This window comes from Balaenoptera ricei, chromosome 2 (genome assembly GCF_028023285.1).
Source record: "Balaenoptera ricei isolate mBalRic1 chromosome 2, mBalRic1.hap2, whole genome shotgun sequence".
NCBI classification, from domain to species: domain Eukaryota; kingdom Metazoa; phylum Chordata; class Mammalia; order Artiodactyla; family Balaenopteridae; genus Balaenoptera; species Balaenoptera ricei.
In genome coordinates this window covers 158,634,622-158,652,511 of record NC_082640.1, presented here as the reverse complement: position 1 = coordinate 158,652,511, position 17,890 = coordinate 158,634,622, and the positions used below count along the sequence as shown (strand labels likewise).

The 17,890-nt window shown below is 43.8% G+C and overlaps 1 protein-coding gene across 7 annotated transcripts in view; it reads left to right on the top strand.

Annotated features, from left to right (window-relative positions):
• DPF3 (double PHD fingers 3) overlaps positions 1-17,890 on the top strand; it is a 253,600-nt gene that overhangs the window by 192,665 nt on the left and 43,045 nt on the right. For 3 of the 7 annotated variants that reach the window (XM_059914560.1, XM_059914562.1, XM_059914559.1), the window contains exons 8-9: positions 3,269-3,397; positions 14,942-16,689. In XM_059914560.1, the coding sequence (XP_059770543.1) occupies positions 3,269-3,397; positions 14,942-15,432 (620 nt within the window). In that variant the 3' untranslated portion in view covers positions 15,433-16,689. Of the gene's footprint in view, positions 1-3,268; positions 3,398-6,274; positions 7,658-14,941; positions 16,690-17,890 lie in introns of those variants that run through there. The other 4 variants (XR_009500961.1, XR_009500960.1, XR_009500959.1 and 1 more) reach the window with 4 other exon arrangements.

The window sequence follows — 17,890 nt, the reverse complement described above, 5'->3', positions numbered from 1 at the left end:
GGAGCTAGACATGACCCAGGCCAGATGACCGACCATTCATTTGGACGTGGACCAGCTCTTCGTTTTGGGGACTGGGGAAATAAACCAGGCAGTGAGTGATATTCAGAGTGACAGATAACTCTGCCTCAGTCCCCCTAGGAGGAGCTCCCGAGGCATCACTGGGCTGCCTACCTACCTCTCTGCCATCTTTTTCTAAGCCATTCATCTCACACATCATTGTTAACCATTTCCTGTGTGCAGGACACATAGGTTTTCCAACAATGAGTTGGATGTGGTCCCTGATCTGAAGGAGTAAACCACTGAATATGGGGTGATGAGGCAGGTGTATACACGTATAGACAGGCGAAGGGTCATAGAAGCAATGTCAACAGCGTGCTCTCCCTAAGGCCTGACTGGTCATTTCTGGCTGGGGACTTGGGAGAGCTCCATGGGAGAACCCTCACTAATCCTAAATACCCCAAAATATACGAGAACCAGAGGTGAAAGCTATTGATTAGTCCATCCCATGCCATTTTACCAAGATGGAAGGAAGCTTGAGCTTGCTGTTGTGAGAGGAGAGTAGGAACTGAAGTGGAAAGGATTTCACTGGAAAATGAAGTCTAACTGCTCACTATCACTTTCTACACTGGGCCCTCGCTGGACTAAAATGGTACCCACTCACCTGGCATGTCACAACTGTACACACCAGGGCCTGCAGCTGGAAGTTTATCACCATTTTCATCCCTTTGGCCAGGAACTTTGTATAACCAACAAATATATGCGGGGACCCTGCTCTGCTTCAGTCTCCTTGGAAGCTTCTCTTCATCACATGAATTAAATTCTCTTCCATTGGTCTTTCTCCATAGGATTGATTTCTCCATCACTCTCTGCTTTGCTCTACTAGATTGTTTCTGAATTTTTTATTTCTTGCCATATTGGAGTCCCTGATTCGGTAGGGTGTTCCACCAATGGTCTGTTGGTGGTGAAAACTGTAGAATTATCTGGGCATTCTTATACTCTATATTCTACTTCTTCATCCTCATAAATCACAAGGAATAGTGTGTTGGAGGAAAACCAGATTCTTTGGTTGCTTAAAGATTTTGTGAAAGGGGAGAAAATCTGACATAAAAGGGAATCCCGAAGAGAACAGGAGACAGGTGATGAGACTGGGCTTCCTGAGAGGTTTAGTGTGATGATATACATGGGATTCTTTGATCACTCTTCATGCAGGAAGCTACCTAAGATGTGATTGGCATCTCCACATTTTATATCTAGTTCATAGCAATCATGAAACTTAGCTCTGTTTTACACTCAGCCCCTACATTTAATATAACCCACTTCTTCTTACTGTTCATCTTTTGATTGATTTCCATGATAGTCGCTTAATCAGGAAACCCCAAGTTTATTTGCTTCATAGACATACTTGGATTTTCTTGAGAGAGTTCTTTTTTTTTTTTGATGTGGACCATTTAAAAAGTCTTTATTGAATTTGTTACAATATTACTTCTGTTTTTTGCTTTGGTTTTTTGGCTGCAAGGCATGTGGGATCTTAGCTCCCCAACCAGGGATTGAACCTGCACTCCCTGCATTGGAAGGCAAAGTCCCAACCACTGGACCACCAGGGAAGTCCTGAGAGAGTTCTAAAAATGGTTAAGATGGCAACTGAGAAAGAAAGAAGAAAGGGACCTCTTTCTGGATTTGGGCAGTGAAAATTTTATAGGCAGAATAAAATTTTTGCGGACGTCCTGCTTTTTGGAGATTATTTGCAAAACCATTCTGTATGACACACATCCCTCTTTGAGATGCAGTGACTGATGAAGAAAAACCCACACTCCGCAGGCCACAGGGTGTGGCCCCCTCCTCTGTCTGCCGCAAACAGCCCACATTTTTCTTGCAGAGAATTGTCTGCCTCCCTGAAGATGAAAATCAATGACTTAGAAACTGATTAAACAATCCAAATAGCAACTGATAAATGGATTAACCCTCTATAATGCAATTCTGTGAGCTTTTGTCTTCCGCCTTCCCCAGGTAAGTTTTTCTATTCCTAGAGGCAAAGCAGAGGCATGGAGGAAGCGGAGGCCAGGGGGAATCATATTAAAGTCCGTGAATCCGTTTATCACTTACTGTCTGGATGGTATTTCTGCTCACATATCTGCTTCCTTTTACAGATTTGTACCCTGATTAATGTTAGGCAGTGAATAATGAAAGATAGGGGCAGACATTGGGGATAAGGGGGAGGAAGATACCCCGGTGGTTTAGGCTGATCCCATAAACAGAGAGACTTTTCTTCTTAGTCACAAACAGGGAGCGTTAACATGACAAAGAAATGTCCACAGTAGGGATCAAAAAACAAGTAAAATGGAGGCATTTCTTCTCATGCAAAGAACCTGTCCAAGACTTTTTAACCAGCCCCTAGACACTGAGATTTCAGGGCTTGAGGACATGTGCTGTTTTCACAAGGCTTTGTTTCTAAAATCGTGTCCCAAGATATTCCTTTGTCTTTGTGTAGGGCCTTTCCGTAAGGGTGGCTTATGAAAGTCTTAAGCCTCAGATATGCTCACTAACTCACCGTTCAACCCATCTCTGGTATGAGGCTGAGCTAAGTGTTCAATTCTGATTCTAGGCACTTGGGGTCTGCTGATTAACTAGTCCTGGGTGCTTTCCATGACCAACAAGTCTGGACTTCAGGGAGATGGGGCCGAACAAGAGTGGACACCTGTGTACCTGCCCACATGTGCATCAGGGTCCCCCAGAGCCTCTTCAGGGTCCTTCCTGCAAATGATCCCCCATCAATGCTTCTTTGTTTTCCTTTTCAGAGATAGAAGGAATATCTCCTAAACAAGAGCATCTTTCCCAAGGGCAAGGCCTAGGTAGTGACCTTTCTCTCTCCCTCTACTCACACCACCGTTGATGGTTACCATCTGATGTTTGGGTCCCAAGGGCTCGTTGTTCAGGGATGAGAGAAGTTCACTTGATTAGTAAGGTCTTCTGGATGCTTCACTGATCCAGGGATACAATCAGAAGAGCAGAGTCGTTTCTATAAAAACACAGAGCTGACAAATATTGCACTCAAACTCAGCTCTGGATGGCTTGCAAGACATTGGTACGGTTGAACTGAGGAGAATCATAAAGAAAACTTTGCCCAAGTTAACAACTTGGTTGTAACAAAACCTCAGATTCTAAACTTCATATTCTTTCTGGAGCAGATTCTGCCATACCGTGGGAGAAGAAGGGCCAGTGGAGACTCACCAGAGCCTAACATTGGATTTTTTAATAAATGTTTCCACAGCCCAGAAAGGACCGGATGGGACAGTCATTCCCAATAACTACTGTGACTTCTGCTTGGGGGGTTCTAACATGAACAAGAAGAGTGGGAGGCCGGAAGAGCTGGTGTCCTGTGCAGACTGTGGACGCTCTGGTGAGTGTGACCCCTTCTCGCATCATGTGCCCGTAGACCAGGAACTCTTCCACTCGCACTTCTCTGCCATCTTGTGGGGGTCAGGGGCTGAAGCGTGGGTGCAGAAGTGACGGTGATGATACTTCGAGTGGAGACGGGTTTTCAGGTTATTTTGATTTGTTTCTCCTTGAGGCTTAAGAACTAGAAGTTATGCCCTGGGATCTGGGGAAAAGGGAAAGAAGAAGGTGTGGGCTTTTGTCTGTCCGGCCTTTCCGTGAGGTGGATATTTCTTTGTGTGTGTTGTTGTGGACGACAGTGAGACAGTGTGGAAACACCCGGAGACACAGGCAACGTGCTTCCTTGTATCGGGTGATGTGCCCGTAACAAAGAGATGCGTTGGTTCTGCGGAAGTGCCCGGGGCAAACCGGAAAAACGTGGAGACGTGAATACTGGGAGAGCAGCTACATCTGGAGCTGTGGGGGGCACAGACCCCTACGCTCCTGGGTAGCTGCATAGATGCCACCCCATTGGCCACTCATCCCATTTTCTCATGCGGAAAGCAAAAGAGAGCCCGGTCGATCAAAGAGGCAAAGGGCAGGTGTTCTTAGGACTCCTCTGCAGTTGACTTGGGTTGTTTTGAATTTTCATCTTCAATCTATTCAGAGACTAAAATTGGTCTTGTTCTTCCATTCTTAGAATGAACACAGGTCTTCAAGTTTTGTGCAAGCTGTTGTTTTGCTTTTCAATTCCATTATTTTGCGCTGGATTGTGGTTGGCTCTTCATATTGTTTTATGTTATAACGAGGCCAAAGTGCAAGGCAGGGAGGAGAGAAGGTTTCAGACTCATCTTTAGTCTCATCAACTGCTGACTAGTAGGTGAAATACAGTTTGGTTGGGTGGTTGCTTCCACCAGCCAGGAGTCATGGCTCCTTCCCACCTTTCTACCCAGCATCTGTTCTACTCCTAGTCATGAGAGAAGGCCTGAGATGACCACACCCGGCTTTACTACAGCAGCTCAGTTCTTCCCTCGCTCCGTCCGCAGACCTTAGCTTTAGTCCTTTTGTATTTGGTTTTGGGTTGTTTAAGCTTTAAGACTGACTTGAACAGCAAATCATTAATTGGAAAAGCACTGTGGTTTTTACTGCATACAACCCTCCGCATTTAACCCTTAAGGACCCTGACAGGGTGGCCCGTCTGTGCAATTCTGTCAATTCCTTTACTTGTCAAATGTGATACCTAACGTTGAACTTTTTATCCTACTGGTGCCAGCTTAGAAGAGAGGGCCCATGTGATAGTGGAGGGATTTAGATACTCAAAAAGGAAATGAAACAAATGAAATTCACTTCAGCATTTTTAAAAAGCAAGCGATCAGACAAAATCTCTACCACCAGAAACAAAGTTACTTGGTGGCATGATATTCTAGGCAGAATTTTATGGACTGCTATGGGTTTGGGATGAGTTAGAGAGGGCAGCTTCAGAATTCTCAGTGAAAACTTCTGAAATTTCTCCTCTCCCTTTCCTACAAAAGACGGGTACTTGAATCTGATCCATGGGGGACCAGAAATGGGCAGTTGGTTTTTTCTATCCAAAGCTTCTCTCTTCACAGCCTTTACTCAGCTTATTCTTCCCAGGATCTGTCTGCTATGTGACTCAGGGGGCCATTTTATACCAGCCTAGGTGTTCTCATTGCATTCGCCAGGGATTAATTTTGGTGGATAATTTAGTCAAGGTCTGACTCTGATGTTCCTGAAATAGTCAACACCTTGGGAATAAGCAGGTGGCATTAGCCCATGGGATATGCTCATTAAGGCAGGTGGGCCAATACTTCTCTAGGGCCTCCCTTCAGTCCTTCCAAGGAAGAGTGTGGAGCTTGGAAGAGCTGTCTTTTCCTTCCTATCTACCCCACTACCTACTTTTCCTGGGATAAAAAGTGAGATTCCGGAAATTGGCACCCTAAGTGGTGCCTTATGACCTCATCGGGGGCAGTCCTGGGGCCCATTTGGAACGTGAAAAAGTTTCTACCGGAGTTTTATAGACTTCAGGATACAGTCTTTTATTCGGCTTTTCCACCCCTATTTCCCACTTTCTCAGTGCTCTGAGTTAGATTTGACAACCCTGGACTTTCTGGAGTAACTCAGACCTGGGTGTGTTTAGGGCCTGGTGTGTGTGTGTGCGTGCCTGTGTGCACACACGCGTGTATGTGTATGCGCACATGTGTGGGTGCAGATCACAGAAATGTCCTCCAGTGGTTAAAGAAAATGGGAGACTCTTTTATTACCTACCACTTATCAGACTTTCCAACTTCTTTTTGCTTTCAGTGCAAATGAACTACATGGTGTAAGGGCAGAATTGAAAGGGTATGGAAAGAATGGGATTAGAAACGGGTAAAAATAAAAATAAAACGGATGGAGGCTTAACCACCTTGGCCGGGTTATCTGACAGCAATACCTTTGTAAAGCTGACTGTCAAAGCGAAGGACAAACATTGTGCAAAGAAACGCCAACTGAAAACACCAAAGAAATACCAACCAGGCTTAAAAACCACCAAGGAAACGCATTGTCTGGGGTGGGTTGAGCGAGCGTGCATGCGAATGTGTGCCTTCGGAAGAGAAGAAAGAAAGATCGTGGTTGAATCTTGCGCTGTCAGAGCTGTGGACAAATATATTATGGTAGAGATGATGCCTTTTCAGGGAGGGGAGAAGCCTTTTCCCTGGAAATGTTGGCTTTGTCCCGTTACCCCAAACCCCTGTCACCAGGTGACGCACCCAGTTAATCCCTTTTGGTGTGAAATGGTTTATGATTTTGCTATTAAGAATAACACTGTAATAATGTAATAAGAATATTAATAATGCTGTCTGTTGCTTAACCCATGTGCTGATATATTCATCATACATGTCAGCTCATTTGGGAGGAGAAGGCAGGAAGGAGAAGGAGGCAGCGGCCGCAGCACGCACCACGGAGGACTTATTCGGTTCCACGTCAGAAAGTGACACCTCAACTTTCCACGGCTTTGATGAGGACGATTTGGAAGAGCCTCGCTCCTGCCGAGGACGCCGCAGTGGCCGGGGTTCGCCCACAGCAGATAAAAAGGGCAGTTGCTAAACGCACGGAATGGACTTTCTGGGCAATTAGCCATCACCCTGTGACTTTGGTCATTGCTCTGGTTCTGATATATATATTTTTTTAATGAAAGACAATTTAGGTTTTCCCTTCATCCTTGCTTTTTCCTCTCACTTTCCACGTGTCCCTCCCCCTCTTCCCTTTATTTAGGGTACATACAGCAGAAGCACAGACTACTGAAACGAAACAGAACAAAAGAATAACAGTCCTTCAGAGAGATGGCATCGTGATGTACTATTTATTTTCCATAGAAATGGGAAGTTAGGCGGATTATCTCTTTTTTGCGGGGGAGGGGATCTTTTTGACATGAGCAGAGTTGATTTCCTCAGTTTTCCTATTTATTGGCAAAACGAAGAGAGGAGGAACATTGGGTTTGGAAACAAAGAACCAATAACGTTAAAAAATGATTTTTTATATCTTCTAGCTATTATTAGAAGCAGGCCTTTTTTTTTTTTTTTTTTTTTGAGACAGAGAGAGAGAGAAGGGAAATCAAAGAAATTGAAGTAATATCCTGTTTAGAAGAAAGCCTGTATGGGGGAGGATTTCCTTGACGGGAGAGGATGGCACTTTGTACCCCACGGAGCTGGTGGCTCCCCACGGCAGACCCCCTCCCCATTTCTCCTCCCCTGACCTTTCCATCTTCCTCCCTGCTTGCGAGAACATGCCAGCAGTTCCTGAGAAGCTGGGCAGCCCATGTGTGGCCCTCATCCTGCTACTGGGCCCTGACCTGCAGAGCCTGTGGGATCCTCCTTCTCCATCAGCCGAGCTGCTGTTTTGTTGTTGCTGGTTTTTTCCTCACTTTCCTCCTGGTGAAGAGAAATTTCCAAACACAGGAATGGAGTATAAGCAGAAAGTCGTGGACTCAACAGTGACCACACCACCCGAGGCCGCGCTCATGGAAGAAAGGACGTTACTTCACAGTAGATTTCCCTCTCCCCTCACCCCTGTTTAAAAACGTATAAACACCCATTGGATGATCAAGTCTCCCATATTTCTTCTATTTTTTATAGTGCCCTCCAGGCACTTTGTTTTATGTTTCCAGTAGCACCTCCTGAAATAAACCAAAGCAACACTTGCTCAAGGCCCCTGGGGTGACGAAGACCATCCACCTTGTTGGCCAGCCGGTCCCAAGGATGAACAGCTGTGCGGTCCTAGTCAAAAGGTATGTCCCGGCTGACCTGTCTTACAATAAGGGAAAACCATCATAGTTGTTTTAAGTTTATTCCTTCTTTCTTTTTTTCCTTTCCTCCGCTCCTAACTTGTCTTTTGTTTTTCTGGGTTCGGACCCCCTTATTCGTGTGGGAGTGGCCACCGGAACATCTTCTACCCAGCCATCTGCTGTCTGTGTGTGCATGCATATCTATGTGGGCCTGGGCCTAGGTGTGGGATCTGAGGCTTGCTTGGGCTCTGGGAGGCTCTGTGTGGAGAATGGTGGACTTCTGGCTTCAACTGCAAGAGAAAACGGCTGGGGAGTGCTTGGCTAAATCTGCCTTTCTTGGCCATACCTGGAAGCAAAAAGTCCAGGGAACTGAGGTTGGAGTTGGCTGCTGTCCTTGGGTAGAAATCGAGGGGACTGCATGTCTAGGGTGGAGTTCCTTGCTCCAGTTACCAATTCAACAGCCAGGGGGATGCATCCAAATCAAAGAAGTTCTCTGATTAGGCACAACATTCAACCTCGTTGATTTGAAGATTCTAAACTCCCACTGAATGTGGTCAGGGTCTCCGGCCTTCATGAGAGCGTAGGTCCAGAGATGTAGGCACTGCCCTTTGGCTTGGGTTGGGAGATCCAGGAGGCCGCCCAGGCAACAGGCTGTAAGTGTCTGGGAAGATCTGCTTTGACAATCCAGCCTTTGCAGAACCTCACGAATTAGACCCCTCATTAAAATAACAAACCAACCCAACAGAAGAAAGGACCAAGCAAAGAAACCCACAGATGGACTCCTTGTGCTTCCCTGGTAGCCTGAGACAGACAGAGCTTCCACTTTTCTCCTGCTTGGAATGTGTAAGTGCTCTCCTGGGCATTTGTGCTCAGTTTGAGAGGATGAAAGTAACCACCTCACCCACTTTGAGGATGTTCTACCTAATCTGTATGTGGCCCTGTTCCTAGGAAATATGGCATAAACCTCCAACATTGTAACATTCCTACATGCTCACGTGTGTGAAAAAGCCAGCGTAGTTGGTTCCAGTTGGTTTCTGCTTAGTGGATACAACATGCTCTTGCTGTCGTCCTCCACCTCTTTACTTCATCTGTTCTGTTACTTTGACTCAGACATTGGATTCACAGCATTACGACTTGCTCTCACTGGTAAAATGTGAGCTTCTACATTAATAAAAATATGTCCAACCAATCTATACTGTCATTTGTAATCTTGGATTGGGTTTGCCAAAAAGTTCATTCGTGTTTTTCCGTAAGAGCGTATGGGAAAACCTGAACGAACTTTTTGGCCAACCCAACAGTTGTTTGTAGTCCTGAAATTCTCAATGACAGCTTGACTTTGAACTTGAAATTTTTAAAAACCCACATAACCAAAACAAACTATAAAAAGTCACCTAATTTCAGAGTCTAGCTTGGGGTTCTGAGGGAGAACTAATAATGAACTGTCTAAACAAACTCCCATGGAAAGATTTATCTGAGGATGGCTATTGCTTATCTGTTTTAGTTTGACTAGTATAGCTTGATCTTCAGTGTCTCTTGCTGGAGGTGGCAGATGTCCTCATCTTTCTCAGTTGGTGTAGCCAAGGTGAGCATAGTCATGCATCTTAGCATTGCCTGAGTACCTTGTCTCACCTTGCTAATAGTATCTTTCAACAGACTCAAAATTTACATCCTTTAAAAAAACAGGAAAAGAACTGGAAGGGACTTTGAAGATAATCAAGTTCAAATCTTTCACTTTTCATTGAGAAAGGTCAACCTGGAGAGACTGAGTTACATTTGAGAGGGTAAAATGGACATTGCTTTGGAGGAAAATGTCTTAAGGGGAAGGAAGAAAACTCTAAAAGGAGGCATAGGAGGAGGAAGCTGGCTTTCCTGGATTTCCATATGCCTTGATGGTCACTGTTATATCTTCATCCTCCGTTCTTTATATAACAATGGCCAAACATTTATATGCCAGGTCTTGTTCTGTTTCCCCTGGAATAGTTCATTTAATCCTCTTGACTACCCGTGAGGTAGGTGCTTGTATTATCCACAGTTTACAGATGAGGAAATTGAGGCTTAGTAATTGAATGTACCTGAAGCCCTGCAGCTAATAAGGAGCCAGATTTTGGTCCTTGGCAACCTGACCCCAGGACTTATACTATTTACTTTTGTTATTGTTCTGTGCTGCCCCTTGCATATACATGGAAAAAATATATATACATATATATCTCCCTTCCCTTTTCTCAGGTCCACCTGAGAACTTTAAAAGGTGACTTTATTAAAAGCAATTTCAAAACTGAAGAGTAAGCAATTAGATCCCCAAAAGATAATTCCAATTAAAATTCTATGCAGAATTTTATAGAGAGCTCATCTTCTAAATCATCATTTCCAGACATTCCCTCCTGATACCTATTAGGGACAAAGATCTACTTTTTTGCGACCTCAGAAATTGCAAGAGTTGTGTGAGCAATCAGCACATCTATCGTTTTGTTGTTGCTTTTGTTAAAAAAGTATCGGTACTCAAATATTAATATAAAACAAATTAGAATCATCAGGATGAAAATGGTCTGACTAGTTTCCTTTATCGTCATCTCAGTAAAGCACCACCCCAAATCCTTCAGAAATGTCACCGAATTTTCTGAGACCTAGCCCAAAGATAGGAGAATCAAAGATAATAGAACTTTCTAAATTTGTTGCAACATTCAAATCCCCTGGGGGGAACTGCTGATGTAAAGGTGATTATCGTTGTTGTCTACCTGTTGTTTTTTCCTACCTAGGACAATCTAATCCTTTACATCTGTTACTGAGACTATGTAGAGATTAGACCCTCTAATCACCATTAACACTGGGAGTGAGAAATACGCATTTAATTTTTTAAAGGTACTTTAAAGTCACTAATGCAATTTGCTGCTGGTATTTTAGAGAGAAGGATTTAATAAAAATATGATGTTCACATCAATAGTGTCCCTTTAAGTCTTCCTGCTTACTTTGCCTCTCTCTTTGCACCTAATGGGTATTGCCCCACTGCCTTTATATAGCACTTGAGGGAACACAAGATCATTACTTGGGGAGAGAACTAAAGACTGTTTGGAGGTTCTCACTTCATGGTGGAATAAAATTAATTAATATTATCCCAATATGCCTCCTGTTACATATGATGAATATGATCTTGAACTTGTACTTAAAGTTTGAGCAGACTTCATGTATTAGGAATTTTTCTGTGGGGGATTTTGTTCAGCCATTGGAAGTGAAGTTACTTGTGTTGTGTATTTTCTGAGTGAGTCATCTTTGATCCAGTGAGTAGAAGCCTAGAGTAGAAAAGTTCTGGGTTCTGGACTCAATTCCTATGTGAGTTTGTTTCCGTGTATCTCTGCCACGGTTTCTCTATCCCTAGGATATGGACGTTCCTTACCCTATCATAATATATAACCTACATTACCTCACCATGATTCTTAAAGCAACCCCATGAGGTAAAGTAGATGTTATTTATTTCCATTTTGCTTATGAGGAAACTGAGGTTTGATCAGGTTAAATGACTGGTCTGAGGTTCCAGGGTCAGTAGGTGTTATCTGGGTCTTCTAATACTCTTTCCTCAGTCTGTAGTGATGTCTCCACAGATCTCACTTTGAGGATTTCTTGAGTAAAATTAGTCAAGGACTTTGAGGTCTTTCATTCAAAACCTTACTGGATTGAGAAGAGGCATCTGATGCTGTAAAACCAAACCAAACCAAACCAAAAAAACCCCAAGCTATTATCATCTTAGAATCCTGTTGAGAGGTTAGGTCTAAGTCTTCATGAACTTTCCCAAAGAACTGAGGTTGAGCTTTCTAAATGGTCAATGTGCTGATGGTGACATCAGGGTGGGGGTGAGGGTGGGAGGGGTGAGGTGGCAGGGAGTGAACACTTCAGGCTGTGTTTTGTTCACATACCCAAGTACTTCTAACACTGAAACATTGAATTATATGATACTGTTGCACTTAATAAAAGGAATTTCTGACCATTTACTCAAAATAACGGTTTAGGAAAAAACATTCAGCTTGATTGATTTACAAAACAGCTGAGAGTGATAGAAGATCCCTGTCAGAACTAAACTTTACTGACTTTTTCTGGCTAAAAAGCATTGGCAGTTAGGTTTCCAAAGTATTTCAACACTGGTCCTTAACCAATGACTAAGACTTAAATTTTTTTTTAAGTTTTGAAATAATTTCATACTTACAAAAAACTTGCACAAATAATACAAAGAGTTCCCACATACTCTTTACCCAGATTCTTCAAATAACCACAGTACAATGATCACAACCAAGAAATTCACATTGATGCAATACTACAATCTACAGACTCTATTCAAATTTTGCCAATTGTCTCACTCATGTCCTTTTTCTAGTCCAGGGTCCAATCCAGGATCACATGTTACATTTAGTTGTCATGTTTTCTTAAAGTTCTTTAATCTGGGGTAGTTAGTTCCACAGTCTTTCTCTGACTTTCATAACCTTGACACCTTTGAAGAACACTGGCTATCATTTCATAGGAAGTCCTTCACTTTAGGATTGTGTGCTGTTTCCTAATGATTGAAAGCAGGTTATGCATTTTCGGTAAGAATACCACAGAAATGGGGTTGTATCCTTCTTAGTGCATAGTATCAGGGGGTTCATGATTGATTTACTGCATTACGAGTGACTTAGAAATTTGGCCTTAAGCTGAGGTTCAGGCTAGTATGTCTGTAGACCTTGGAGGATAATATTTTCACTCATTTTGTGGCTAGGGACTGAGTAATAGCAGCTCAGCCCAGTGAAGGATAGGATGAAATTAAACGTGGGGCCAGTGGACTTATTTGCAATCTAGTTGGGCAGACTAGATATTCATAAGTAGTTAAAAATGTGTAAGAGTGTCATGGGGTGGTATGTGATTATTTTTGCTGGGAATCACAGTAGTCAGGGAGATTTTCTTAGGGGAAGCCATCCAGATCAACAAAGAGCTCTAGCTTGACTATTTAATCTGTAGGCAAAAGTGTCTATTGTCAGAGAGAATGGAGATAGGGCTCAACAAAAAGCAAAGCTGGGAATCACAACCTGAAACATGTAAAATGTAAAATGGCAAAAATCACATTATTTTTTAAAAAGTGCTTAAGTATTGTTCTGTAGCATTTTGTTCATGTCACTAGGATTAGTGCTTATTACAACATATTAGGCTTTTTTTGTAGTCTTTCTCATCAAACAGATGATGTGTTCCTCGAGGGCAAAGATGATGTCATTCGTGTCCCTTGGACAGTACCCGACACCATTGTGCCATAATTATTTGTTGAAACAAACAGAACTGAGCAATGTTTCTGAGCTAAGTAGTGGAAGGATTTAGTGTCTCATTCTATGCATAGTGGATGCTCAAGAAATTTTGTTGGCAGAAAGGCTGAAGTCGTAGCTGGACACAGCATCCATTGGTCAAGTGAGGAGGTAGATGAGAGCCAGGAGGCAGTGATGTGGGGTGGGGGGAAGTGAATGAGGATGTGAGGATGGGGTGAGGGGGAAGTTGAAGATGTGTGGAGGGATGGAAAGTAAGCCTCCTGAAGGGGACTGAGAGGAGGAGACCAAGACATAGCAGGACATTCCCAGTGGCCTGCAGTTGGCCCAGAAAGAGAAAATGGATTTAGGAGCAGAAAGTTGGGAACCAACCAGGTATTTTCTAGATGGCTTAAATAGGGCAGAAGAAGACTCTGTGTGTGTGTGTGTGTGTGTGTGTGTGTGTGTGTGTGTGTGTGTGTGTGTGTTGGGGGGTCAAAGGTAGAAATTTGAGGAAATGGAAAGGGCATGGGGTATAGTTATGAGACAGACTCACCAAATGAGCAGCAGAGGGGCCAGGGGGTCTGGGGCATTGGGGGAGGGACAGGAAGACTCCTGGCAGGTGGTGAAAGTCTGACTGAAAGCCCAACTTGGCAGGTGCTCTCTGGGAGGTCTGGAGAAAGGCCAGCTGGTTCTGTCACTGGAGTGAAGGGGCTGGAGGAGGTGGAACAGTGAAGAGATGAGCATGAGGGAAGAGGAGGGGAGCCTGGGAAGGGGCAGCAGAGAAGCATATCTGAGAGGGAGACAGAGGGATGGGATAGGATGGAGAGGAAAGAAACAGGAACAGGTGTGGAGGGAGGGCTTGGTGGTGGGTGGAAATGAGGCCTTTCTCAGCCTCCCTTTGAAAGCATAGGTGGATGGGTAGCTTTGGAAGTCCATCTAATCCAGTCCTATACACCTGACCAGTGAGTCATGCCTTGGGTACTAGGAGAGATAGGGGATGGGAAGGGGAGTTTCAACTTGGAAGAGGCTGATTGGCTCATTTGATTTTGAACTTTGTTCCCTGCTGGCTTGGCCGCTTTCCAGTTGGACCCCACCCCACCCCGGCCCCCGCTTTCCTCCTTCCCTCGCCACTCAGCGTGAGCTGGACACTCTTGGGGGCACCTACCTCTGCCCTCAAGAACTGCTTCTAGGGTGAAATGTGATAGTACTTGGTTTTCTTGCTTACTCCTTTGTGCCGACTAATCCATTCCAAAGACCAAGATAACTTGGCAGATTTCGTTTCGGCTAGAAGCAAAATCCATGCCTGGTTGGTAACCATCCAGGCTAAAGGACCCACCGGGTTTGAACTGCTAGCACGTTCCAAGGCTGACACTTGGGATCACGGGGCTAGTTGAGGACTGGAACAGATATCTTGGCTTGATTCTCTGAGTAATTCTGACACCCTGGAAACACTTGGGGCAGGATTGGGGGTGAGAGTGTATGCATCAAAGCAGTGTCCTTTTGGCCTTAGACCAAATGGGGCATCCGTTGGGGTTTTCTATGACTGCAACTGGTCCTGTACCATAGAAACTACTCATTTCCACTTAGGTGACAGGCGACAGATTATATCGTAATGGTCTTTCTGGAGTATTTTTACAGGGAAAAGATTGTTTGTTTCATTTCCAAGTAGAAGAGAAAAAAAAAGATTTTGCCAACACCCAGTTTTGCCTACTACGCCACCTAGGCATTGGAAATCCAGCTGCATCCTGTTTCTTGTGTCATTCTGTTGCCCAGGAGCAACTGACCTGCCCTATTCCTGATTGATTTCGAGCTGCTAGTGTTGAAGGCACAAGAGACACTAGTCTGGTTCCCGTTGTACATAGCGCTGGCCTCGTTCATGTGGCAATTAGTTAGTTGTTTCCGTTCTTTCTTTTTTTTTTTTTTTCAATTCATTTCATTTCCACCACTTCCTTAATTTAAATCTTTCTTTTTTAGGCAGTTGTCCTGTGCTGTTGTTTTTTTGTTTTATCTTTCATTGCCTTTCCCTCTGCAGTCAACACTATGACCCGGGGACTCCGGCATCCTTCAAGCAAGCCATTTCTGAAGAAGGTGGAAAGAAGCCATGAGGATTTGCACCTCCTCCTCCTCCTCTTCCTCCTCCTCCTCCTCTTCCTCTTCCCTTGCCTGGCCCCCTCCTGCGCATGTGTTTCCGCCAACACAGGAGCCTGGATTGTGGAAAAGCCTCCAGCACAACTCAGCTCAGCTCAGAGAAGTCTCTGGAATGGCCTCACTTTGTGCAATAAGAAGACTTTTTTTTTTTTCTTTTTAAAATCCTCCATTACATTTTCTGTAAGTGTCTGTGAGAAAGTATCCAGGTCAGACTGGAATTGCTCTACAATAGAAATAACTGAACACATACAGACTGACAAAAGAAAAAAGTTAACTATTTTATTTATTTCAATATTTAAAAGAAAAGGTGCTGTTGTGGCACAGTATTTTTGTTTAAAGTACCTTCAACTTCAAAAGTTAAAAGCAATTTTGTGAAGACATGAAAATCAAAAGAGGACTTAATGTAAAATAAAGACTGCATATTAACTCTAAGGAAAAATAGCCCACATTTTTAATAAGAGAATAAAGATCAACTCTGCTCTCTCAGGCTTTTTTAAAAGCCATTCATGTATGTTCTTTAGGTATTTTTATTTCTGCAAGTTGGATGTGGTAAGTGAGGAGTGATCAGTTTTTTTTTTCCTTCTTCTTCAAAAGTCTATTGAAAGTGTTTGATTATGTGTTAAGACTTGACTGAAATAAATTAGCCACAAGGGCTATCAGCAGTCTCTCTGCTCCCCCCAAAACAAACAGACAAACAAACAAACTCTCCCCTCACCCAAGGCAAGCCCCATTTATCTGATGTCAAGAAGCAGCCTGCCTCCTGGTTATCATGTCTGACAAGGCCTAGTTCTGAAAGGAATTCCATCTAGCGATTAAATGTATCTCTACGAGTTCAATAGATTTGAACAAAGACAGCTTTGTTTAAAATAATGCAGTGAAGGCAGAGAGAGAGAGGGGAAAAAAAACAAAAAATAAACATCAGCTGGGATGATATTAATTCTGTTCCCTAACAGCTCCTAGAGGAGACTTGCAAAGGGAGACTTCTGTTGAGCTGGCTTTGGGGGCCTGAGATGCTGGGTGTCCCCAAGGCAAGGAAGACCAGCCTGAAAGATGGAAGCCTCAGATTCAGTTGCTGGTGGGGGTAAAAAGGAGAAAGGCGAGTGGTCTGACCTGTCCTTCTATGGCCATGTTGGTGGAAGTGAAGGTGGACTCTGAAATGCATTCGACATTGTGTCTGAGGCCTAGTGAAGGAGCTGGGGTGACCGGCCGGGCCACTGGGTTCTACTCCCTGTCTTACACGTTCATGCTCTTGAGTTTCCCTCACTGGTACGCAGAGTCATAATGATCAATGTACAGTCTAACGCTGGATATTCCTCTCCGCAAAAGTCTTGAGTGACAGTGTTAGTGAAATGGTTCTGAGCCCGAGAATCTCTCTTTCACCTTTGCAAGGGCAGATTGGATGGGCACAGACTTCTTGCCAGCCCTTTCAAGGCCAGTCCCTGGGGGAGATCACCAAGAGGGTCTCTGTATCATTTTGTAGTCCTTTCTTTGACATTTTCTGATAGAAAATGTCCTTTTTCAAAATGCTAATAATTATAATAATAATCCGCTCTCCAACCAACTCCCACAAGTTATAACATGTGTAGAATCATGATAAAGCTTTGCATAATGTAGGGTTTGTATCAAGTTTGTGTAAGTTTCTGTTAAATAAAAGTCTGTTTCCAATGCTCCTATAGCATCTCTGTAAATTTTGCTTTTCCAACCTCATCCTGCATGAGTTCAACTTGCATATCGTCCTGTAGAAGGGACTCCTGAAAGGATTCTGCCCATTTGCATGCCCGGGATTTGTTGAACCCTATTGTTTTATTTAGAAGCGCAGTCTAGAACAGAGGTTGCCACTGGCTTAGCTGACAGGAGGTGGCTTGGAAAATGAACAATGTCCAGGGTTGGTACCAGCGTCTGAGCTTTGAGTCCAGAGTTGCTGTCACCTACCCACCATCACCACGGCCACTGTCACCCTCTCCATGGCCTAAATGGATTTATGGAGAGCCTAGTTATGGATACTGACTTAATATACCCGTACAATGTTGCCGTCGCACCTGTGCTAAGATAGTTTTGCACAAGAATGCAAGATTTAGCGTGTGCTTGGAAAAAGCTGAGAGGTTACTGTTTCCCCTGCCTGAAAGGTAGTGACGTAGCCTCCCCAGCTGCCAGTTGGTGCAGCTGTAAACCTACCACCCCCCCCCTCCCCCGCCTGAGATAGGTTTCTCCCATCTTCTCTGTTGGGTCCTCTAGGTCAGAGAGAACCGGACCAGCCTCTCAGGCCGGGTCTTGCCCTCTGAGGATTTCCAGCTCACGCTGAGGCCAGGTGGAGATGGAACATGACATCATGTTGCTCCTGCTAGCATGTTCTATCTTTAAAATGAACGTCACCTTGTGACATTCATTTTGGACTTTATACATTTCTCTAGCAGTGAAAAGGATTTTTTCCCCCCAGTATCCCCTCCTTAGGCTTTTTTCTTTTTTCTACTGTGGCAAAATATACATGACATACAATTTACCATTTTAACTGTTTTTAAGTGTATGGTCAGCGGCATTAATTACATTCACATTGTTGTGCAGCCATCACCACCATCCAACTCCAGAACTTTTTCATCTTCTTCAATGGAAACGCTATACCCATTAAACACTAACTCTCCATTTCTCCCTCACCCCAGCCCATGGCAATCACCATTCTACTTTCTGACTCTGTGAATTTGACTATTCTAGGTACTTCATATAAGTAGAATCATGCAATGTTTGTCCTTTTGTGACAGACTTGTTTCTCTTAGCATAGTATCTTCAAGGTTCATTCATGTGGTAACATGTCAGAATTTCATTCCTTTTTAAGGTT